This window comes from Crocodylus siamensis, chromosome 1 (assembly GCF_052110815.1).
Source record: "Crocodylus siamensis isolate JL-2025a chromosome 1, ASM5211081v1, whole genome shotgun sequence".
Lineage (NCBI taxonomy): Eukaryota > Metazoa > Chordata > Crocodylia > Crocodylidae > Crocodylus > Crocodylus siamensis.
The window spans coordinates 400,145,736-400,168,800 of NC_143395.1; the positions used below are offsets into that span (position 1 = coordinate 400,145,736).

A 23,065-nucleotide genomic window follows, 5' to 3' on the forward strand; every position below is an offset into this window, starting at 1 on the left:
CTTTTTCAGGAAATTTGATTGGCAAGGCAGACTATACTGGGAGCAGAGTTTTCTGAAAGACTGCTCATAAGAAACGAAAATGGCTTTATCAGCTGCTTGGAAAAATGCCAAAGTGATTGACACCAAGGCAGGAGGGGAAATTAAAGAACGATCGAGTTAGGGAATTATCCGGCTTCAAACGCTGCAGGAGATTTGTGAGAGACTTGATCTGGTTTGATACTTTTGATTTAATGAACAGTTCCCCAGCTGCCAAAGCTAGGAAGATGGCATCTATGGTAAAAACAAATACTAAATGAGAGAGTGGGTTGGAAGAGGAAAGTAGAAGTGGGGTGGAGGGTAAGAGTGAGACCAGTGGGCATGTTAAGGGGAATATGGAGAGCAGGAAGACTTCTGGGGTTGGTTGGCAGAAGGGAGGGCTGGCTGTCTGTTGAAACTATTGAGAGAGAATCTGGTCTTAGGGCTAGAAGTTGTGTAGAGAATATGAAGACAAAGTTATGCATTCAGCCTGGGACTGTCCAGTTTAACTCCCCACCCTCTGATCTTGGGACTGTTCTCTTCTCCTGGCATTGTTAGCCTACGCTGAGCTGCATAGAAATGCAAAAGCCAAGCGCTCTGTCTAGTCCCTGGCAAAACTGAACCAGCTTTTTGCCACCCCATTTTAGCTCTTGTTCCCTTGGTCCTCATTAAATCGAACTGTCAAACTGTTGGTGTTTTCCTGCTATTGCCAAGTCAGGGGAGAATCCTGCTTGGCAACATACTTAGACATTTTTCACGGACCAGAGAATTCTGAACTGGCTACGGCTAGATTTTTCTCTGCCCAGCCCAGATGGTGAACAGTCACAGCACTCTTGCCAGCTGATAGCCTACTCATTGGAAAGCTTCCTCTGACATTGCTTACTGTGAAAAGAGTTCATATGGAAATGGTTGCAGAAAAAAAGCAGCATGCAAATAAGCTCTATAGAGGGTTTAACATTGTCTAGGTAAGTGTTTTCCAGCATGTTAAACTGCTTTGGAGACCATAAGAAGCAGACCAGATGCCCTACTTCCTGCTGCTTTGTGGAAATATGGTTTGCACCATGGAGGTTAATTATTTACGTAATAAGACTCAGTGCTAAAGAGTTTACTAAGCCTTTGAATATGGCCAAGCAGATTGAGGATCCAAACTTGATAGGAGCTCTTGGACACTACTCAATATGAACACTATCACTAGTGTTTTCCATTGATACTATGACTGAGCAGAGACCGGTCTAGTAGAAAAAACATACAGGCAGTCCTTGGATTTATGACGCAATTGGTTCCTGAAAACCGCATCTTAAGTCAAAATGTTGTAACTCGGAACCAATTTTCTCAGAAGAAACAATGTTATAAATGGGGGATTAGTTCCTGAACTATAGTCCGATACCCTATTTTCACCAATAATACCACAGAATTTTGTATTCGATCAATTATAGATGAGTAGCATAGCTACATTAATGTATTTATATTGTAAATAATCACATTGATTTGGAAGGACTTAACTTTGAGGTGACTGCTGGACTTTTTGAAGGGTTCTTGGTTGGACTTTTTGAAGGGTTTTGGCTGGAGTCTTTTCAGAAGTCTTGGCTGCAGGTTTTCCTGGAGTCTTGTCTGCTTTCTTAAAGAAAGTGTCCAAGGAAGTTTGGACAGATGTTCTCCAGGTAGATGAGCAACGCAGGGAACTTGTTCGCTGGTATGGCGTTGCATTGGATCAAACGTTGCAAGTCGAAACTGACATCATGCAGTTGAAACGCTATCAATTTATAAATGTTGTAAGTGCAAAACTTAGTAACTCAAAACGTAAGTTGAGGACTGGCCTGTACAGTGGTAATCCTTTGAAGGAGAGAGTCAGGCCTGTAGACTATTAGGCAGAATCTAACTCTAGGAAGTGTCGGTCTCTAAAGCTGTGTGTGTGTGTGTTCGTGCATGCGTGTGCATACACATGCAGGCATATACCTACTGTTGTCCTGTGAAACATAAAAGTAGATATCCTCTTTCTGAATATTCAACACTTGAATATGTGCAAATAACACACTGTGTGCATGTAAAACCTCAACTATACAAAATCCAGTTTTTATTCTTTTGACCACAAGGAAAAAGAGTTGCCAATAGGAAGCCTGGCTTCCATGTATGTGAGAGAAATCTTTGGAAGCGATAATAAAAAATTACCTTTAATGTAGGCTTAAGCAGTTTTATAATAGCCCCGTAACATTTTGGTTCACAAGAATAAAAACCTATGAATTGAGTAAATTGACTTAACATTGTTATTCTCTCTGTTTTATTAGTCTCTAGACCCTGTTACTATTGGATACAGTGTATGTTGCAATGCAGTAAAGTAGCTGAATCTAGTCTATAACACATTTTAAAATTATATCTCTGAATTATAATCTCTCCTAGAATATAGCAGGCACAGTGTACATTTTTGAAATCTACAGAATTTGCATAAAATCAGCAGCTACTTGTGCAAGTCAGACTGGAGGTCAGGTGCTTATGACTCAGCGGATAGAGAGATGTGTCTGTCTCTCTGAGCACAGATGGAGTTCTCTTACAAATGTAGGAGCATGGAGCAAAGCCCAGGGGGAGTGTATTCCTGCACAAAGCAACCACGTCAGAGTAGAACTAATATGCAATCCAATGGGCAGAGATTCTGGTAGCAGCTTTCATGCGATGGGAGCTTGCCTAAGATATAAAAGTACTGACAAGCAGAGAGAGAACAGTACATCCCAAGTGAAGGGCAGCTGTGTGCTGGGGCTGTGTGTGCTTGCTTCATCTACAATAATTACCACATTCTAGTTTTAGGCATGAAGATTACTTGCATTAAAGACAGCAAACTATTGATCATCAAAGCTCCCATTGATGGGCTCGCAGTGCAGTACTGTAGATGAGTTATTTCTAAACCTGAAAAACGCTGCAGCTTATCAGACATGGTTTCTCATTACATCTGGCTCTCTCTCCCATCTTTAGTTAATGCCTTTGAAAAACGAGGTACGTCACCCATCAATGGAAGTTTTGAAGGAACTCTTGGAATCCCCAACATCTCGAGTTTCTTTTCCTGGGATAACTACACCCTTGCTGAGTGGCAGAACTTTGTGGGCAGGAGCAGATATGGAGCAGAGTCCCAGAATCTGATGGTGAAAGCCCTGCTAGTTGCGGCATACTCCTTCATCATTGTCTTCTCGCTGTTTGGGAACCTCCTGGTGTGTCACGTCGTGGTCAAGAACAAGAGGATGCAATCTGCCACCAGCCTGTTCATTGTAAATTTGGCTGTGGCAGACATAATGATTACGCTTCTCAATACTCCCTTTACTTTGGTAAGACAGAGCAGCAAAAGTCTCTTCCCTCTACCTTTCCTTTAAAATGTGAACTTTGGTAAGAGAATTATAGAAATGGCTTAGTATGTGGATCTCCTTTCTAGGTAATGACAAAAGGTACCATATTACAGATGCAATTTGAGCTTCCAGTGATGCTCAAAGAATTCTTGTCGATTTAATCAACCTTTTTTACTCATCCTATTGTTGGCAGTTAAGTATTTCCTAGTCTGTCTGCTTCCAGTGCATGCATGGATGTTCTGTAGAAATGCTTGTTAGTGATCTTTGCAGTCTATTTAATTAGTCTTTGGCAAATTTAATGTTTTCTCTGATTTTATATGATTGGTTTGAAAATCTGATGTTAATAATAAAAAGATGCATGTGCTTAAGGCAAAAGACATTCTCAGCACTATATAAGCAATAATAACAGTGCTGTTTAACAGCATCTAGTTATTTTTCTTCCTTGAAGAGTTTTCAGTACAATAATCCGTTGCAGTCTAATACATAAATAAATATAAAACACAGTATAATTCTCCCTTTAACAATGATTAATGGTCAGTATCCTTTTACATGATTTGATGAAAAGATATACTAGCTTTGTACCACCTAAGGGATGCTTGGTGATCTGTGTACCCAGCACAAAGGGCTGTAAAGGAGGAAATGACTTACTGACAGTTCTTTAGGTACAAGGAAAATATTCTGAAGGAAGCAAAATAAAAACACCAGAAGTCACTTCACCATACTGATCTGATGCAGTTGCTGGATCAGTAAGTAGCATCAGAACAGTTGGACTGTCAGATCAGCTCCTGATAGCTCCAATCTGTTTAACGCCTTGTTGCAGGTTTCAGAAATCAGCAAATCATTTAAAGAAGAAAGAGTAGATAAAACAAATAGGATTGTGTTAAACCAGTGATTCTCAACCAGGGTGCTGTAAGATCCTTTTAAAAGTACCAGTGGGTACAAATGCCCACACATGATTCACAACTTAAACCCAGAGATTTCAAATAGGAATCCATAGTGTCAAAAATATTCTGAGCTACTGTGTTCTGAGTTTTCCGTGACCAAAGAATTGCTTTAATATTGTTCCATAATCAAAAAATGCCCGAAAACAAAGAACTGACATTTTCTGAATGGGGTGGCTTGAATTCTAAAAAGGTTGAGAATCGCTGTGTTAAACAACTTGTAGCCTGAAAATTCCATCCTTTGGGAAAGGAGGTAGAAATAATGCATGTGGCAGGTGCCTCAAAAGCTGACTCTGTTCCATCGTGGGATTATTCCTAGGCTCGTTTTGTGAACAGTACCTGGATCTTCGGGAAAGGAATGTGTCACGTCAGTAGGTTTGCACAGTACTGCTCTCTGCACGTCTCTGCCCTAACCCTCACAGCAATTGCAGTGGACAGGCATCAGGTGAGAGTGCTCTTAAGTCTTGATGAACTGGAAATGCTTGCTTTAAAGCAGTGGTTAAATCGCATCCTCTTTATACCTCAGATCTCAATGAACATAGTGTCAGGTATGTAAGGAAATGCCAGTGTGATGATATGTTTTTTTTACTTAAGCAGCTCTCACATATCATGTCAAAAGGGGGAGTAAATACAATATAGCAGAAGTTAGATGGGATGGTAGAGATGGTCAGAAGCCCAGGGACCTGCCAGATGGAGGAGGGATTTTCTTAAAGGCTCTCCCAATGGAAAATTGAAATTTGCAGCAAAAATAGTGAAATTTGTCAAAAATGTAACTGGCAAAAAATGCATTTTCTGTCAGAACTTTTTTGAACCAACTCCAAATGTATTGTCCCCCACAATTCTGTCTGTCTTATACAGGGAGAATGAATGTGAAAGTTTTGTGCGTCTCCCCATTATTTATCCTGTTTAATTAGACCCAACCTGCAAACAGATGCACAGCTGCAGAGATTATGCCTGCATAGAGCACCTCTGAAGTTGGTGCATTGCCCTAAAGTTGCAAACCCCTGGAAGCACCCTTGCTTACTTTACTCATGTTCCTCAGTGAAAATAGTTCATTTTATATAATTAACTTCAGCTTCTGTCATTTGAAGTCAGTTGGAGCTGTGTATAGTCGCTGGCCACGCAACATCTGGCCAGTCAATGTGATGTTTCCTGCAGTAATTAAAGCTGGGAGATAAGGTGCAATTTTCAGAAGTTTTACTGTATATTTCCCACAGGTTATCATGTACCCACTGAAACCTCGCATTTCCACTGCAAAAGGTGTTGTCTACATCTCAGTTATCTGGATCATGGCCACCTGTTTCTCCCTCCCTCATGCTATCTACCAAAAATTATTCACTTTTGAATACAGGTAAGGATGGTCCCTACTTGCAGTCTGCAAGACCAGATGCATAGAAGTGATAAGTTGGTAGATCATTGAAGGGCAGAGGCCACACTGATCTATAATTGAACTAGAGACTTGACCTATAATTTGCAGTTTACACTATGGTTGCCTTCCAGTTCTTATTGTATTTGTATTCTATTACTTTAGTTTTATTCTTCTTATGATTAGCAAGACAGAGGCACAGATCCTCATTTGGTAAAAATTGGCCTTGACACCAGCCAGTGTCTCCATTGATTCAAACTACTGCTGGGAACCAGAAACTCATGGGTACCGATTTAACTCCTGCTCTGCTTTGTATCTCTTTCTGTCTCTGTCTCTGTCTCCATTTCCTCTTCTGTAAAATAAGGATGTTAACACCTATCAGATATGGTCAGAGATTTGTGCTGAGGATTATGTTTGTGAAGTGTTTTAACAGTAACATTTTTATAAGGTACATTTTTATTACAGATCATAGAATCATAGAAGTAGGGTCGGGAGGGACCTTGTAGATCTTCAAGTCTGACCCCTGCCTAGGCAGGAGAAAAAATGGGGCTCAAATGATCCCAGCCAGGTAGGCATCAAGCCTCCTCTTAAAGACCCCCAGGATAGGAGCCAGCACCACTTCCCTTGGAAGTTGGTTCCAGATCCTAGCTGCCCTGCCCGTGAAGTAGTTCTTACGGAAGTTTAGTCTAAACCTACTCTCCAACAACTTGTGGCTGTTATTCCTTGTTATGCCAGAGGGTGCTAGGGGAAACGAGGCCTCTCCCAAACCCTTCTGGTCCCCCAAATGAGTTTATAGACGGTCACCAGGTCCCCCCTCAGCCTTCTCGTGTGAAGGCTTCCCTTTCTAATTTCTTTCTTATCTGATACCAGGCTAGTTAATTCATTGTTGTTGATCCTCTTATTTACAGTGAAGAAGTTATCCGCTGCCTATGTGTCCCAGATTTTCCTGAACCAGCTGATCTCTTCTGGAAGTATCTGGACCTAACAACCTTCATCTTGCTCTATGTTCTGCCCCTTTTGATTATCTCTGCTGCCTACCTAACAGTGGCCAAGAAGCTTTGGCTGCGCAGTGCTATAGGGGATGTGACTACGGAACAGTATTTTGCCCTTCGTAGAAAGAATAAAAAGACCATTAAGATGCTGATGTTAGTAGTTGTCCTCTTTGCTGTTTGCTGGTTCCCATTAAATTGCTACGTTGTCCTCCTTTCCAGCCAGACTATTCGCACTAACAATGCCTTATACTTTGCTTTTCACTGGTTTGCAATGAGCAGCACCTGTTACAACCCCTTCATTTACTGCTGGCTCAACGACAATTTCAGGTCGGAACTGAAGTCTTTGCTCAACATGTGTCGAAAATCCCCTGCGCCAAAAGAGCACAAGCATTTGTCCATGGTTCCCTCCTATAAAGTAGCCTGGCCAGAAAACAGCAACTGCAAGAAGTTTCAGGTCTCCCATGGGCTTCCCTCAATCTCTAATAGCCAACTGGGAAAGACAGACATCTCTTCAGTTGAACCTACTGTTGCTGTGAGTTAAATGAGGTAACAATATGAATGGTTGTGGAGGAAGTATCAGGATTCACCAAGAACTGAAGATTTACTGCAGGGCACAGACAAAAGTACATGGTAAAAGGCCCCTTTGTGCAGGTAACTCTGACTCACAGGAGGCAATGAACTTCTACTGGCAAGAGTGTGTACAACCTTGTCCAGCCAGAATGAGCTCTCACAGAAGAAGTATAAAGGACAGAAATACAAATATCAGTAGGAGTACAATTCTCACAGAAAAACTGCTCCCTTTCTGACCTCGAGCACAAGGGAAATCTACCTAATAAAAGATGAATTTGGGAACAAAATTTCATAAGCTGGCTGAACACTAAGCAGCAAGGACTGAACACTGGTATTAACTTTATGGCACTCTACTGTCTACCTGATTCCTGAAATGATTCCTTCACACTACAGGTGATAATGACCCATCTCCCTTCTGATAGGTTTTGATGTCCCAGTTAATTGTGTGTTTGCTACCCTATGAGAATTTCTCTCCCCATCCAATTTCACAGCTCCCCTACTTTGTCATCATCGCTGTGCATGCTTCCCTCCCCAGACCTGAAGCAGAATGCCTTCCATTCAAAAGCTTGTCTAACTTTATCACAGCCATGCAGTTGGTCCAATACAAATTATCACCCACAAAATTCCTTACCTCTGACATCTTTAAAGCAGACTGGCAGAAAATATACATGCAGCCTCCAAATGAAATAAAGACAGTAACCTCCCCCCCCCCGCCAAGGGAATAGACAACTGTTGTCCAATTGTCTTTCAACTGGGTGGCAACACAGTACCCTCTGGGCTGAATTCTTTTCCATAGAATAGTGCCTAAGCATGATCCTATTCCACCCTGAAAAACCATCAATGCAGAAGGTGATTTGGGTCCATCTCCTCAGTGGCAATACATAGGGGGTGCATGAGGGTGCAGGTGCACCCCCTGAGAGCACTGGTATGCCCCTGACACCCAGTGTTCCCCACTTAGGCAACAGGCAGGGGGGCAGGTGGGAGCGCTGGTGCCCCCCTGAGAGTGCCAGCCAGGGAGTGGGGGCACCAGGAGAAGCACCCTGGCCATTCCAGGTTGGCACGATCAGCCATAGGGGGAACTCCCCCCAGGTTGCTGAATGGCTGCTAGGGGGGGCAAGTGCTCCTCCTAACTCAGGAGGCACCAGTTGCCCATGCATCTCCTCTCACTTTTCTGTGACTTTGTCTTAAGGAAGGTGTGTTACAAAGACAGATGTACTTAATTTTTTTCCCCAGAGATTTCATTGGGGTGGAATAGGATCTGGCCCTCACTGCATGTGTAATGTGGTATCCATGGATAATGTACTCCATTAGCCTTAGTTGTAGCCTTTTACCTGTGAGACTTTGTGAGCGTGTGATGCCTATTGTTGAGCCAGAGCCATAGCATTGCATCCACAGTCTATATACATCAAAACTTATTCTTAAAAATATTTTGGGGTGAACATGGAATTGCTACTGAGACAATTCACCTTTGGTTGCTGGCTTGAATCCAGTCCAATATAACAGTGATAGAAGGATGATACCCTGAAATGGTTTTGACCTCTGTAGTGTATTCAGTCATAGTTCATTTCCAAATCGATATGCATACATCTACCCATGTCCTTTAATGTACAGTAGCCTATTTTACTGCACCTTAAAGCATCATGGCAAAGAAATGCTAATATGTTAATGTGCAGTAAAAATAGGCTACTGTGCATTAAGAGTCACTAAAAAGCATGCGCGTTTGGTACTGTGCAGTAGGGAAACCTAATGTGCATTTATTTAGTGCCTTACATTAGAGGTACTGAATTTAATGCACATTAGGAAAAGCATGTTAATGAATGATTAGGGGGCCAGTGCACACATCCACAGGAGGCCTCAAATGCCTTTACACAAACGCTCATAGTATAGGAAATAAGCAGGAGGAACTTACCCTCCTGCTAGCTGACGCCAACCCAGACATAGTGGGGCTCACTGAAACGTGGTGGTACTCAACGCATGATTGGGCAGTGAATATCAAGGGCTATAGGCTGTACAGGAGGGACAGGACAGGGAGGAAAGGCAGGGGTGTGGCGCTATACATTAAGGAGGAATACACATTCTCACCAGGTAGCACAAGGTCAGAGAAGGGGCACACGGAAGTGCTCTGGGTTAGAATACTAGGCAGTCGAGGGGAAAGAGACTTAACGGTGGGGGTCTACTACAGACCACCCAACCAAGGGGAAGAGCTAGACCAGGAATTCTTAAGTCAGCTCACAGAGGTAGTTAGGTCAAAGGACGTGGTCATCATGAACTTTCCAGACATCTGCTGGGAAGAGCAGTCAGCCAAGTCTGACCGCTCACATAGGTTCCTAGCCGGAATGCAGGACCTCCACCTAACCCAGGGGGTTCACAGCCCCACCAGGGGAGACGCCTTGCTGGACCTGGTGCTGGCCACGGGTGATGACCTGGTGAGGGGGATGTGGGTGCTCGACCACCTGGGCGACAGTGATCATCCCTTGCTGGAAGTCACCGTCCAGCGCAAGGTGGCAAAGGCCTGCAGCAAGGCAGCAGCCCTAGATTTCAGGACGGCAGACTTCAATGAACTACAGAGAATAGTCAGGGAAGCACTGAGGTCCTGGAGGGTAGGGTAGTCAGGTGTCCAAGAAAAGTGGTTGCTCCTTAAGGAGATGATCCTCCAAGCCCAAAGGGTGGTAATCTCAACACAGATCAAAGGGAGCAGGATGGCACATAAGCCCCAGGGCTCACCAAAAGCATCCAGGAATGTCTTCTAGCTAAAAGGGAGGCGTACACCCAATGGAAGAGAGGGGCCATCACCAGGGAGGACTATGCTGCAGTTGCTCCGGGATGCAGGGGGGGCAGTCAGGAAGGCCAAAGCGGAGATGGAATTGTGACTAGCTTCCCAGATTAAGGACAATAAGAAGTCGATTTTTAAATACATAGGGGGCAAAAAGAAGGTACCGGATAACGTAGAGCCCCTGCAAGACACTCTAGGAAATTTGGTCGTCACACCAGACGACAAAGCTAACCTATTTGTCTCCATTTTCCTGAGCAGGGACCAGATCAGCGCCCCCACTGGGATCCCCTCAGATCCCAGGGGAGGTGCACCTAGGCCAAGGGTCAGGGAGGATCTAGTCAGGGAAATTCTGGAGGGACTGGACGTATTCAAGTCAGCTGGTCTGGATGATCTCCACCCCAGAGTGCTGAGGGAATTAGCTGAGGTCATTGCGGGAGCACTGGCATGGCTGTACGAGCACTCCTGGTGCTCTGGTGTGGTGCCAGAGGACTGGAAGAGGGCCAATGTGGTTCCCATCTTCAAAAAAGGGAGGAAGGAGGACCCGGGGAACGATAGGCCAGTTAGTCTTACCTCAATCCTGGATAAGCTTTTTGAGAGAATTATTCTGGCACATTGCCACGAGAGGCCAGCTGGGGGAGATTATGCATAGGGGCAACCAACACAGGTTTGTTAGAGGCAGGTCCTGTCAGACCAACCTGGTGGCCTTCTACGACCAGGTCACCAAATCCTTAGATGCAGGGGTAGCAGTGGACATAGTCTTCCTGGACTTTCGGAAGGCCTTCGACACTGTCTCTCACCTTGTTCTCATTAAGAAACTGGGGGGGGCTGTGGTGTTGACACCTACACAGTCAAATGGGTCGCCAACTGGTTGGAGGGCCGCACCCAGAGAGTGGTGGTGGATGGGTCATTTCCGACCTGGAGGGATGTGGGCAGTGCGGTCCCCCAGGGCTCGGTCCTCTGGCCCGCACTGTTCAACATCTTCATCAGTGACTTGGACGAGGGGGTAAAAAGCACCCTGTTTAAATTTGCTGATGACACTAAGTTGTGGGGGGATGTGGGCACACTAGAAGGAAGGAATAGGCTACAATTGGACCTAGACAGGTTACAAGGGTGGGCGGACGAGAATAGGATGGGATTCAACGCCGACAAGTGCAAGGTGATGCACCTGGGGAGGAACAACCAGCACCATACCTACAGGCTGGGGAACTCCCTTCTCATCAGTGCAGAGGCAGAAAAGGACCTTGAAGTCACTACTGATTCCAAGATGAACATGGGCCAGCAGTGTGGGGATGCAGTCAGGAATGCCAACTGCACCTTGGCATGCATCCACAGATGGTTCACAAGCAGGTCCAGGGAGGTGATCCTCCCCCTCTATGCGGCACTGGTCAGGCCACACCTGGAGTACTGCGTCCAGTTCTGGGTGCCGCATGATCAGGGGACAGCAGGGCAGGCCCTACGAGGAGAGGCTACGGGATCTGATCCTGTTCAGCCTCCACAAGAGAAGGCTGAGGGGGGATCTAGTGGCCTGTTACAAACTAGTCAGGGGGGACCAGCAGGCAGTGGGGAAGTCCTTGTTCCCCTGAGCACTGCCAGGAGTGACCAGGAATAACGGTCACAAGCTGGCAGAGGCTTGTAGGTTTAGGCTAGACATCAGGAGGCGCTACTTCACTGTCAGGGCGGCTAGGATCTGGAACCAACTTCCAAGAGAAGTGGTGCTGGCTCCTACCCTGGGGGTCTTTATGAGGAGGCTAGATGTACACCTTGCTGGGGTTGTTTGACCCCAGTACTCTTTCCTGCCATGGCAGGGGGTCGGACTTGATGATCTGCTCAGGTCCCTTCTGACCCTACTAACTATGAAACTATGAAACTATGAATGTGTAGCTACACCCAATGAGTATCTGTATCACAGATTTGTCACCCAAGTTAGCATCCCTCTTGGGAATCATCAGAGAGGGCATAGGTTGGGAGGGTATGAGAAAATAGAAGCATCCTCTTACCCTATATAGTACAAGTGCCTCTTCTACAGTTAAGGCAAATTAGTGGAAAAAGCTGTTCATACTTGGGACTCGAGACACCAGGCCATCAGTTCAGTATCTTTTGCCAGCACTGGTTAACGGAGCCTTTCTTAAAGGGAGTCTAATTACAGTCTCAGAAAAGAAAAGAAAAGAAAAGACTATTCAGAAATGTCTTGCAAAAAGAGAATTAAAAATATGAAAATCATCATACACTATACACCAAGTGTAATACACAAGTTAGTTTACAATTTAATTTCGACTCTTATTTACCTAAGTAAATATACATCATTGTGGTCATGTGGTATCTAACAAATTGTGCAACTTAGCTTTTGAATTTACCTTTGAGTTTTGTTCCCTTGGTACATTTGATCTCAGATAAGAGGCTGGTAGGCTGTGTCTGTCTTCTTTCTACTTAGATGCCTTAGATGGTGCTTCTTGGGAACTGCACACACACATAGAGCTTTAAAAAAGCAGGACAAATGGTGTTAATGACACCAAGAACAGAAGAGGAACTTTTTCAGCAAGGTGACCCATGATGACTGAACATTTTTGTTGCACAGTGATGAATGGGAGAAAAGCTCACACTGTCCTTGCTGGTGTTTTGTTTAGAATCAGGTATGACTGTGGCAGCCGGACTTCAGCACCTCAAGGTCTAAACCACAGGGGGTGTGTTTCTGAGCAAGACAACACAGAAGCCTCCAGAAACTGTACTTTGCTATTGCACAGGAATTGTTACCCCAGCATGAGCTCTTGGGAAATCAGCTAGTTATCATTGCTGCATTACTACCCAAAGGTGCCTCATTCTGCGTTAAACTCCCAGCAGTTGGCAGTAAGGTGAGAAAGAGAGAAATGTGCTGTTGTTTTTAAATAATCATAAGAAAGTTTCACTCATGTCCTGTAATTTATATTGTGAAACCATTTCCAGATGCTTTTAACTTGTGCTAGTTTTTCATTGGTATATATGTGCAGAGAATAAAGTATGGGTCACAGAGTGCAGCTAGCAAATCTGTGTACACCACCTTGTGCAGTGCCCTTGCTGTCTAATGTGCCATTCAGATCTACCCAAAGAAGCTTGTCTGCCTATGTCCTTAGGCCAACATGGCTACAACCAATACCCCGTTCTCCTTTGCTCACGCATTCTGAGGTGTTACTCCTCCCTCCCTTGGGATCAAGCATGTTTTCTATTACTCTCAGAACCAAGTGAAAGTCAGGTAATGTTCGTGTCACTGATCTCCAGAATGATCTTCTTTTTTCCCTCTGACCCTGACATCTTCTAACCCTTTCTCCTCCCCTCGACCTCCTACACACCAGTGGCAGGGATCTAGTTCTCAGATGCCATTGTCACATTTAACATTTAACAAAATGTGATGCCAAAATAAAAAATTGGGTTTGTGTGGTTATTTTCAAAGGATGTAGCTTATGGGCCAAATCCTCACCAGGTATAAACAAGTTGGTGCCATTTGATTAAGTTCAACAGCAAGCATGGCTCATAGTCATTAAAACATGTAGTTTGGAGGCTGGGAGAAGAAGAAAACTTCCTGCCCAAGCACATCTCTGTTGCATTGGCAGATAAATTATTGTAAAGACTTTTCCCAGCCCCTGCAAGATCTGTGGTTTATTCTTTTACTGTACTGGAAGTCTAATGAATCAGTAGAAGATGAACTCCTCATGGAAAGTGTCAGCCTCCAGGTCACTTTCTCCCCTGTCTTCTCCTGTGAGTGTTACTGAGAGAGGCGATGATCTGGGTTGTGGTTCAGGTTTCTTATACAATCTAGTGGTATTTGGGGAACTGAAAAAAATTATGCCTTGGCTTTGTTAAAGATGTTGCAGTAGTGAGTAGGAAAATGCAAATATCCAAGTGTTTTGGGAGAATCAGCTCTATTCATATTAACAAGGGCCTGAAGGTTTTTTTTTGGGGGGGGGAGATGGAGCCTAGAGTCTTACTAGTAACATGCCCTTCTGATCCTCCAAAATATTTTCACTCTTGATTAAGTGCACATCATTTGTGACTTTTGCCAGGCCCAGCCCACTGCAGCTTTTATTACCACAATCTTATCTGCTGCTTGTGAAGGGCTGATTTATGTTTAGTAACATAAAGGCCAAGATTTTCAAGATAAAAAGAAACATTTCTCTTGCAAAAAACATCCATGCATGTGAGAGAAAGTTTCCTCTTTTGCATTGTGAATGTAGCATATTGTCTTGCATACCACATTCCCCCAAACAAGACAAGCTACTTGTTTTTTAAAAGGTAAAGAGAAGAAAAAAAAATTATGGTCATAGAGATTAGGGACCCCACTTAGTCTTCAACTCACTCACCCTCCCTTTCCTGCTCAGGCAAAAGCTATAGTTTTAACCCTTTCATAGTTGAACTGTCAGCAGCTAAAACCATAGCTGCTGCTGAAGACTGGACTCCATAGGTCAATGGTGGGCAAAATACGACCTGTGAGGCCATTCTATCTGGCCCCTGGGGCCCCTAAAAAATTTAGAAAATGTGCAGTGGCTTACCTGCTGGCTATTGCAGACAGAATGACATATTAAGGTGTTTTAATTCAAATCAAGGTAATCAGCATGCTTTTGGGCTTTGCTGATTTGGGATCTGATTTCTCAGTAGACTGCAAAATTAAGACTTTAAACAGGGGAAATGCACCTAAAAGCATATTGCCAATAGGAAGATACTTAGCACTTGGTAAATAGGGCTTATTTTTTATTGGATTACATATTAATTTTCTCCATTGTCTCAATCATGAAACTAACCACCAATAGTTTAAAATGCATAAAAATAAATCCAGGTTTGATGCATAGAAAGCAGTCTCTTTTAAGTACTCAGTCCTGACTGTAGGAGATGTATGCAGAAAAGCTAAAAAATATATGCACCTTACAGGGCTTTTCAAATTGTCATTTTTTTTGCTAGCACTTTGATATTCATCTTCATCTTCCTTCCATTCTCTGAAAATGCTTTCACAGTAGGAGACAGGGCAAAGCAAAAGGAAAGATGGAAGACTGTTTACTCCTTGATGTAAAAATAAGGCTGCTGATACTGAATAATGCTTGTTTTTAGAACAATTACCCTTTTTATACTCTGACAGGGAACCATGGGGTTTTTTGGCCATTTATATCCCAGGAGCGTTAATCAGCATGTTCATGATGCATTTGGGAGTGTGCAAAAATAACAGTGCACTGTGCATTCATGTAAATTTAATGAAACCTGTCTAAGGCAGGTAAACAGCTGGAAACCTGCTCCAGCTGGGAAATTTCTACCGTCTCGGCAGGGTTTATGGGGAATTATATATATTTAGTCTCTGTAAGCTGGAAGCTAACATACAAACAGAAAGGGCATTTGCCAGGTTTCTGGCTCTTACAGGTTCCCTCTTGGATGGGTTTCACTGTCCTGCAGGGACACCTCAGCCTGCAAGCTGCCCCTGCCACTGTCACTTGCATAGAGCTGAGGGTGAGGAAAGCAGAAGCTGATCAGTGGGTACAGACCCAATTATCTCCTGCTGCCACTTTCAGGAAGCCCCCTTATTCTTGCCACCAAACTGAAGCTCTTCCCAGGCATTGTGCAGCAAGCAGAGCTGTTTCTGGGGCCCCATGGCCAAAGCACTGGCCCTTTGCTGATATACTAGCCACAGGGGTGGGGTTTCTTGCCTGAGGCTATCAGAGCATAGGCAAGAGCCCATGGTCTACCAGCCTGGGCAGCACTGTGGGGGCCCCAGCCCACTCTGACAGACATCCCGCCCTCCTTGCCCACCCTTACTGATCAGCTCGCTGCTGGGCAAACTGTCTGGAGCCCAGAAAAGCCAAAGCCTCTCTTGCTTTTATAAACAGAAAGGTCTTGGCTGAGCAATTTAAATCTGTCCTGGGTGCCATCATCCACAAGGACCAGTTGTGTGTAGTACCAGGATGCCAGATCCATGGAGCTCTGCTGCGGCTGAGAGATGTGCTCCAGCTGGAATGAGACAGTGGACAGACGACAGTGGTGCTGAACCTGGATCTGGAAAAAGCCTACAACTGAGTGTCAAACCGGCTCCTCTTTGAGAGGGGATGGGTGTCCCTCTGACTTTCACTAGCTGGATAAGGACGCTGTACACAGACGTAAACAGCAAGGTGCTGGCAAACAGTTTCCTGAGCGAGTGGATCACGATAGAGTCAGGAGTCCATCAGGGCTGCTCTCTCTCCCCAGTCCTCTTCATCTGCACCATCGAACCACTGGCTCAGCCCATCTGGCAGGACCCTGAGATCCACGGAGTCCAGATCCCCAGGAGAAGTAAGGAACAAACAAATGTCCTGGCCTACATGGATTATTTAAATATCCTGTGCAGGAATAAGTGTGCAGTAGAAAGAGTCCTGTGGCACACATGGATTTACAAAGTGGCAGTGGGGGCCAAGCTCAATGTGAGCAAAAGCACCTGCCTGGCCATAGGCAAGCTCAGGGACTTGGAGTTCCTGAGGGTCTCGGTCCCCCGCGAGGATGGAATTTTACCTGGAACTGCGTGGAAGGAGGGCCTGGGACAAGCAGGAGGCCAAGGTGAAGCAGAGGTCGAGTATGTGGCATGGGCATCGCTTCTCCATCAGTGGGCGCATGGCAGTCATACAGGCAGTGTTGTCACCAGTGCTTCTGTACACTGCACTGGTCTTCCCCCCGCAAAGCATATCATCCACAGAATCCAGAGAGCTGTGAGTGCCTTCTTCTGGGGATCCCGAATGGAGAAGGTGGCAAAGAAGACTCGGTACAAAAAGAAATGGGCTAGGGGCAGGGGGATGCCAGGCATCCACTTGTTCCTGCGGGCACGGTACACAAGCCAGGTCACCTCCGGAGACGGTGGGGGCATACACACCAAACCAATGCGACACGGTGGACAATGGAGCAGCCCTGGTTCTACAGGGTCCTGAGTGAGTTTTACAGCAAGTATGGGTTACAGAAGGAAAGCCTGGCAACTATATCCAGCCACAAAAAGATACAGAAGGCAGTCAGAGACAGAGACAGGCTATCAACCATGGAGATGATTGCCAAGCCTTCTGGAACCGGATCTTCCACAAAGACCTTTGCAAGGATCACAGGGACTTAATTTGGTTGATAGCACACTGAGTACTCCCAGTGAGGGTGTGGAGGTACAAGGAGGGAGAAGGGATTTGCCCCAGTTGCCCCAGGCAGGTCTGCCAGGAAGAAGCAGAGACCATTGACCACCTTCTATGGCACTGCCCGTATGCCAAGGGTGTGTGGAAAAAGGTAAGCCAGTTCCTTGAAAGAGTGACAGGAGTCAGGCTGATGACAAGGGAGGTGGCAATGTACAGACACCTGACTGAACAGCCGGGGTCCCAAACAATGCATTTTGACCACTTTGTGTCCTGTGTCAGGAGCACCCCATGGGAATGCAGGAACCTCCTGTTATACAGGCACACTGAGCTCAAGGAAACAGACTTAAAATGTGCTAAAATGTTTCTGAGTGAACTTCAATCCTACCACTGGAAATTGGTTAGTGAGGATGGAGAAGAAGCAGCCAACTTCATCTGGAAAAGCAACACCTAGCACAGGTTGTTCAAAGACCCCCAGGAGGGGAAGTGGACAGGGAGAATGAAGAGGACAGTGGACCTGGAAACAATGAGAAAGACTATGACAGGATCAGCAGCAGCGGATGTGACAGTGACACTGACAGCAACAAAGACAGTGAATGAACTGAGAAAGTAAACCCCCAATTGGGGTTTGAACGAAAGGACTGCAATTGGGGTAGTGGAGGGTGGGTGCGCGAGGTGCAGGGGAGTGCGTGCTTTTATTGTGATGGGAAGCGCAGGTTTCTTAATGTGATTTTAAAATGTGTGATGGAACTTTGTCTACCTATGGATGCACCTTGTCATGCATCCACAGATATATCACGAACAGGTCCAAGGAGGTGATTCTCCCCCTCTATGCAACATTTGTCAGGCTGCAGCTGGAGTACTGTGTCCAGTTCTGGGCACCGCACTTCAAGAGGGATGTGCACAGCATGGAGAGGGTCCAGAGGAGGGCCACTTTTATGATCGGGGGCAGCAGGGCAGGCCCTACGAGGACAGACTATGGGACCTGAACTGGTTCAGCCTTTGCAAGAGAAGGCTGAGGGGGGGCCTGGTGACCATCTATAAACTGGCCAAGGGGGACCAGCAGGAAATGGGAGAGTCCCTGCTCCCCCGAGCACTACTGAGGGTAACAAGGAACAACAGCCATAAGTTGATGGAGAGTAGATTCAGGCTAGATATCAGGAGGCACTACTTCACTGTCAAGGTGGCTAGGAGCTGGAACCAACTTCCAAGGGAAGTGGTGCTCTCCCCTACCCTGGGGGTCTTCAAAAGGAGCCTAGATAATCACCTAGCCAGGGTAATTTGACCCCAGCATCCTTTCCTGCCCATGGCAGGGGGTTGGACTAGATGATCTGCTTAGGTTCCTTCCGACCCTACCAACTATGAAACTAAGTTTATGATAGAGGATGTATATATATATAACTCTGTATAAAAATACATTGTAATACAAAAAAAAGAGACACCTATAAGCTGGGAATTTTTCTTAGTCTGGTATGATTCTGCTTTAAGTTTCACAGTAACAATATGTAAGAATACACAGTGATGTTGCTCTCACTAAAGCCAAAATCCAAAATGAGGATGAGGCCTCTTAAATCTGAGAGACTATATAAGCATCAGTATAAATAAGCATTACAAGCTGTCGCACCTCTAACGCCAGTGCACCCTTGACCTGCGAGCCTGGGTCGGCATGACCGGCTTGGCATGAGGAGGGGGATTTATGACCGGGCAGGTGGGTGATAACTGTGAGCAGGAGTCAGTATGGTTTAAACACAGCGTGATGGTTTCACAAAAGATTTATTTTACTTACGCTTCTGATGTGCTGCAGTGTAGGCAGAGGAGTTGATTTATTCAGTTACAGCATGCAGATATCATGTTACCTAGCATTTACAGGGTGGGTAAGACAGTTGCTTCTGAGCGATTCATATAAGCCATTGCAGTCTGCAGATTACTAAGAGCTCTTGATAAGAAAGATAACGCCAAAGATAGAGAGATAAACGGACCGATAAGACGAGACGGCGGTACGCCAGAAAGATAACGTAGGCGGAGAGATGCATGATCTGTTCTTCTTGAGTGTATACACGGTTCTCTGCTCTCTGCTTTAGGCAGAAGTTCTTTCAAAGTTTTTTTTGACACAGGTGACCAATTACTATACACCAATCATAAATAATTAACGAGCTGGCACTTGTGCTCTCTTTGTTTGCTCAGGTTTCATAAAAAAGGGGGGTTATTTTTACTTGGGTGGTACTGGTTCTGTTTGGTCACAGGATGGCGCGCATAGTATATTTAATTTTACAACTTTACTAAAGTCAGCTAATCTCGTTACTATAGGTACTTTATCTTTTGTGCTGGGCGGTCAAGGTCAGTTTCTCTCTCTCTCGTATGAAAAGCTCAAGCGATTTGAAATGAGGCACAGATAGGGGTGTGTATATGCAACACTGTTAATACAGAGGGATAAATTACAACCACAGAGTTTGTTGTGTTAGCCTCTGACCTTTTGTCATCTGACCTTTTGCCATTGGCATGTGAAATCAAAGACTTTGATCTTTGACACAAGCAAGGCTGGTAACACCAGGTACTGTTAAGGTTGCACAAGACTTCCATTTTAAGACCCTGTTTTCAGGTGCTTATAGCTTTGCCAAACTTTTATCCATTCAGGCTGTAGCATTCTGTCCTGGATGTCTACCTCGGACTTGGATATTTTGGTTTTTGTTTTAATTTCAACCAAAATGATTCAGATGGTTCAGAACAAAGCTAAGAACCCCGCCCCCCCCCCCCACACACACATTGGTTTGCTCCCATGACACTCTGGCAGCTGTTTCTCTGAGTACCCCTGTGGTTTAGAGCAGACAATATTTGGCAGGGGTCTGCTTTTCTTGTCATATGTACCTTTTTCCATCTCAGTGCAAATCCTCCCAAACTTTATAAGTCTCTAAAAAGCTGTGGTTTGCACAAGACAGGTGCAAGTTTGCCAAAGCTTCCCAAGCTAAAATCTCCAAAGAATCTGTCCGTACTGTGCATGCTTCAGCTGAGAATGTGGCACTGCTCTTCAGTTGTAGACAGACACAGGCAACTGCTGCTCTGGGCTATGGTAGGCAGACCTGGAGTGGACCACTGAACTGAAAACAGACCACCTCTTTCTTCTAGGCTCTTTGTGGCCCCAGTTGGGCCCAGGCATGGTGGGTGGGTGAGCAGACTGCAATAGGTCATACTAGAAATGGGTGGTTCAGAAGAACGGGGCTGCGTGAGAAGCCTGAGGTGTGGAAAATGGGGCTGGCTGCATGAAACGGCACTGAGCTGGAGAGGCAAGGTGGGGAAGAGAGAGGGCTTGGGCAGGGAAATGAGAAGGTGGCACTGACACTCCAGTCCAGAGCCTGGAAGGGAGCTCAAGTCTCACAAATGTTCTCATTTTTTGGCTGTCAAATGTTATCTGTGAAACCCGCTGGCAAAGTGTCGCCTTCCAGAGTTGGCCCACCTCAAGGGATACCAGTTCCTCTGGCCCACCTCAAGGGATACCAGTTACTTTGGGAGCTCAAGCAGCAGAGGGTTGTGTGGTAAATCTAAAGCTTCCAGCATTACTGATACCCCCCTCCCATCTACATGAGGGAATTTTGTTTTAATTTGCTTTTTTTAAAAACTTGGGACACTATGCAATTCTGCTAAAATAATAGTAATTAAGCTTGCAAAGTCAAGCACCCGCATCAGGCAATGCCAATATTAATATTCATTTGGCTCCAATGTGTGTATGTGTTATGATACGGTCTTTAATTGTATGACCACCTGCTGTTTTTATTATGAGACCTGTGCCATGTTCAATGCACAGGATGAATGTGCTCTGGGGATGAATCAGTGCTGTGGAGTAGAAGAGACTGGTCTATAGGACTCCTTCTTTTGTAGTGGAAACTGGAAGGTATGTATCAGATGATGCAGGGGAGGGTAGGAAGTGAAAGGAGGGTTTCAAGGTTTTGGCTGTTGAATGGTGTCCTGGAGAATTGGATTCTCTCTCTCCTCCTTTTAAACACATCCTGTGTGAAGCTGGGTAGCTTCTAACAGGTGGCCACTAAGTGTATACTCCTTCTTTTCTTGGTACCTGACTTTAATGCCTGGAGTCAGAGGGAGCTGTGCTTTGACACCTAATTTGTATTATATGATGCTAAAGATGCTGAAAAATTAAGTCCTATGTGATTCAATTTAGACACCCACAATTAATGGGTAGTTTTGAGTGTCCAATGTGAATCACCTGGAACCTGATTTTTCAAAATATTTGGCATTATACAATACTTTTTACCTTTCTCTCTCTTCATCAATGTTTGCTGGTTTGCAGGAATTTTGTGAAAAGGCTTCAAAAATTATACTGAACTTGCATATCCCTGTGGTAGAAAATACCAGTAAAATTAATAATTTTGCTATTAGTTAGAGTTAGTGAATAGTATAAAGAAGGCTGAGGTCACAAACTGAATAATAAGAAACCAGAATATTTGAATAAGAACTCATTAGGTGAGCACCATGCATCCTGGATACAGAATGAGGCAGCAGCCCTGTGGGGAAAAAAAGAGGATGCAATCAAGTTATTGGAGACTGTATCATAAGGCATAGGCACAAGAGAACTGAATTAATGTTGCGTAGGCATGAAAGAGAGCGGTTCACTCTATTTTGAATGTTCCTCAGGGAGAAGAAGTTTTTTGAAGTGTCTATCTTGTGGGTGTCAGTGCCAGATGGGATTTTTTTTTCTCCAACATCCCTTTTTAAAAACTGCAAAATTTGATTTAAACCAAAGAAAAATAGTTTGTCTAAATGCGTTGTTAGAAAAGAATATGAAAATGGGAAGAATAATGGCTAAGGTGTTAGCAAATGACTTGAATCTTGCTGTGTTGAGACTCCCTTCATCCTTCTGAAGTGGTAGGTGAGTGAGCCTGATAATAGGTACATTAATTTTCACAAAAACAGAGGCAAAGGTTTTTTGATGTATAACCTGAGGCACTCTTAACTTTGAGACAGGAGATGCCATTGCTTAGTACTTAAAACTAGGCCCCTATCACAGGTCAGTCAAACATCCAGCCCACAGTGCTGCCCCAGCTCTAAGCAGACGTAGGTGGGGCACGGGGTGTGCCAGTCCAGCTCCACAGGCAGGGCCCGGGACATGCAGTACCCACTCCAGCCACTCTGGGACTGTGCTGCATGTGGGGTCTACAGTGGTGGCAGGCAGAAAGAGCCATGACCACCACCTAGGCTGCTTAGAAAGGTGTGGGGCAGGCCAGAGCCTGGCCAGCCAAAGGGGGGCTCTCTTCTCTTATGGGTGGCTCAGCCCCCCTGAGCTCCCCTGTAATTTCAACCCTGAGAATAGACACCGTGTACAGCTCAGTCTGGCTGGGGGCATGTAGCGTGCATCGTAGATCAGCCAGAGTGGGCACTGCGCTATCAACAGAGCCAGTCCCTTTTGGTCTGTGCCACGTGGTCCCCACTGAAGGAGGAAGTAGAGAAGGGTCTGTGGGCCCAATCTGGCCCATGGACCACCCCTGTGTCACTCATCCAGCCCATGGGGATGGACAAGTTGGCACCTCGATCCTATCAGATACATCAGAATGGAAACATACAAAATCACTTACTGAAGTCACTTCTGAAACTCTTGGGCCGTCTAGGTTTTTTTCAGCTTGAGTCCCATTCACAGCTTGATAAAAATAAAAGGGTAGTAAATCTCATACTTAGTGGGCACATCTACATATTCATTAATGGGCCATAGTTACTGCACATGAAGTTTAGTACTTGGATAATAAAGTACTAACTCAATGTGCAGTAACTCATGCTACTGTGCAGTAGCACCAGCACATGGTTTACTAGTGACACTTACTGTGCAGTAGCCTAGTAACACCGCGCAGTAGCATATTAGCACAGGTTTTGCCTGGCACACTACTGTGCATTGTCATTAGGCTACTGAATAATAAGCGTCCTGTGTAGATGCGCCAAGTGTTTCTCAAGCACCCTGTGGGTACTTCTGATTTAATGTTACTCTGAAAT

The 23,065-nt window shown here is 45.0% G+C and overlaps 1 protein-coding gene across 1 annotated transcript; it reads left to right on the plus strand.

The window, feature by feature from the left end:
* The first annotated feature begins 79 nt into the window (after positions 1-79).
* Positions 80-13,001, plus strand: GPR83 (G protein-coupled receptor 83). The gene is made up of 4 exons (XM_090030535.1): positions 80-3,326; positions 4,605-4,730; positions 5,503-5,636; positions 6,560-13,001. The coding sequence occupies exons 1-4, from the start codon at positions 2,940-2,942 to the stop codon at positions 7,182-7,184; spliced, it is 1,272 nt and encodes a 423-aa protein (XP_089886661.1). The 5' UTR covers positions 80-2,939; the 3' UTR covers positions 7,185-13,001.
* The last annotated feature ends 10,064 nt before the right edge of the window (positions 13,002-23,065 follow it).

What these genes read in the sequence shown, in the direction of transcription:
- GPR83 (XM_090030535.1), top strand. Translation starts at nt 2,940, where the DNA reads ATGGTTTCTCATTACATCTGGCTCTCTCTCCCATCTTTAGTTAATGCC. An exon ending in TTGCAGTGGACAGGCATCAG is followed by an intron (nt 4,731 to 5,502) that starts GTGAGAGTGCTC and finishes TATTTCCCACAG; the next exon opens with GTTATCATGTACCCACTGAA. An exon ending in TTATTCACTTTTGAATACAG is followed by an intron (nt 5,637 to 6,559) that starts GTAAGGATGGTC and finishes TCTTATTTACAG; the next exon opens with TGAAGAAGTTATCCGCTGCC.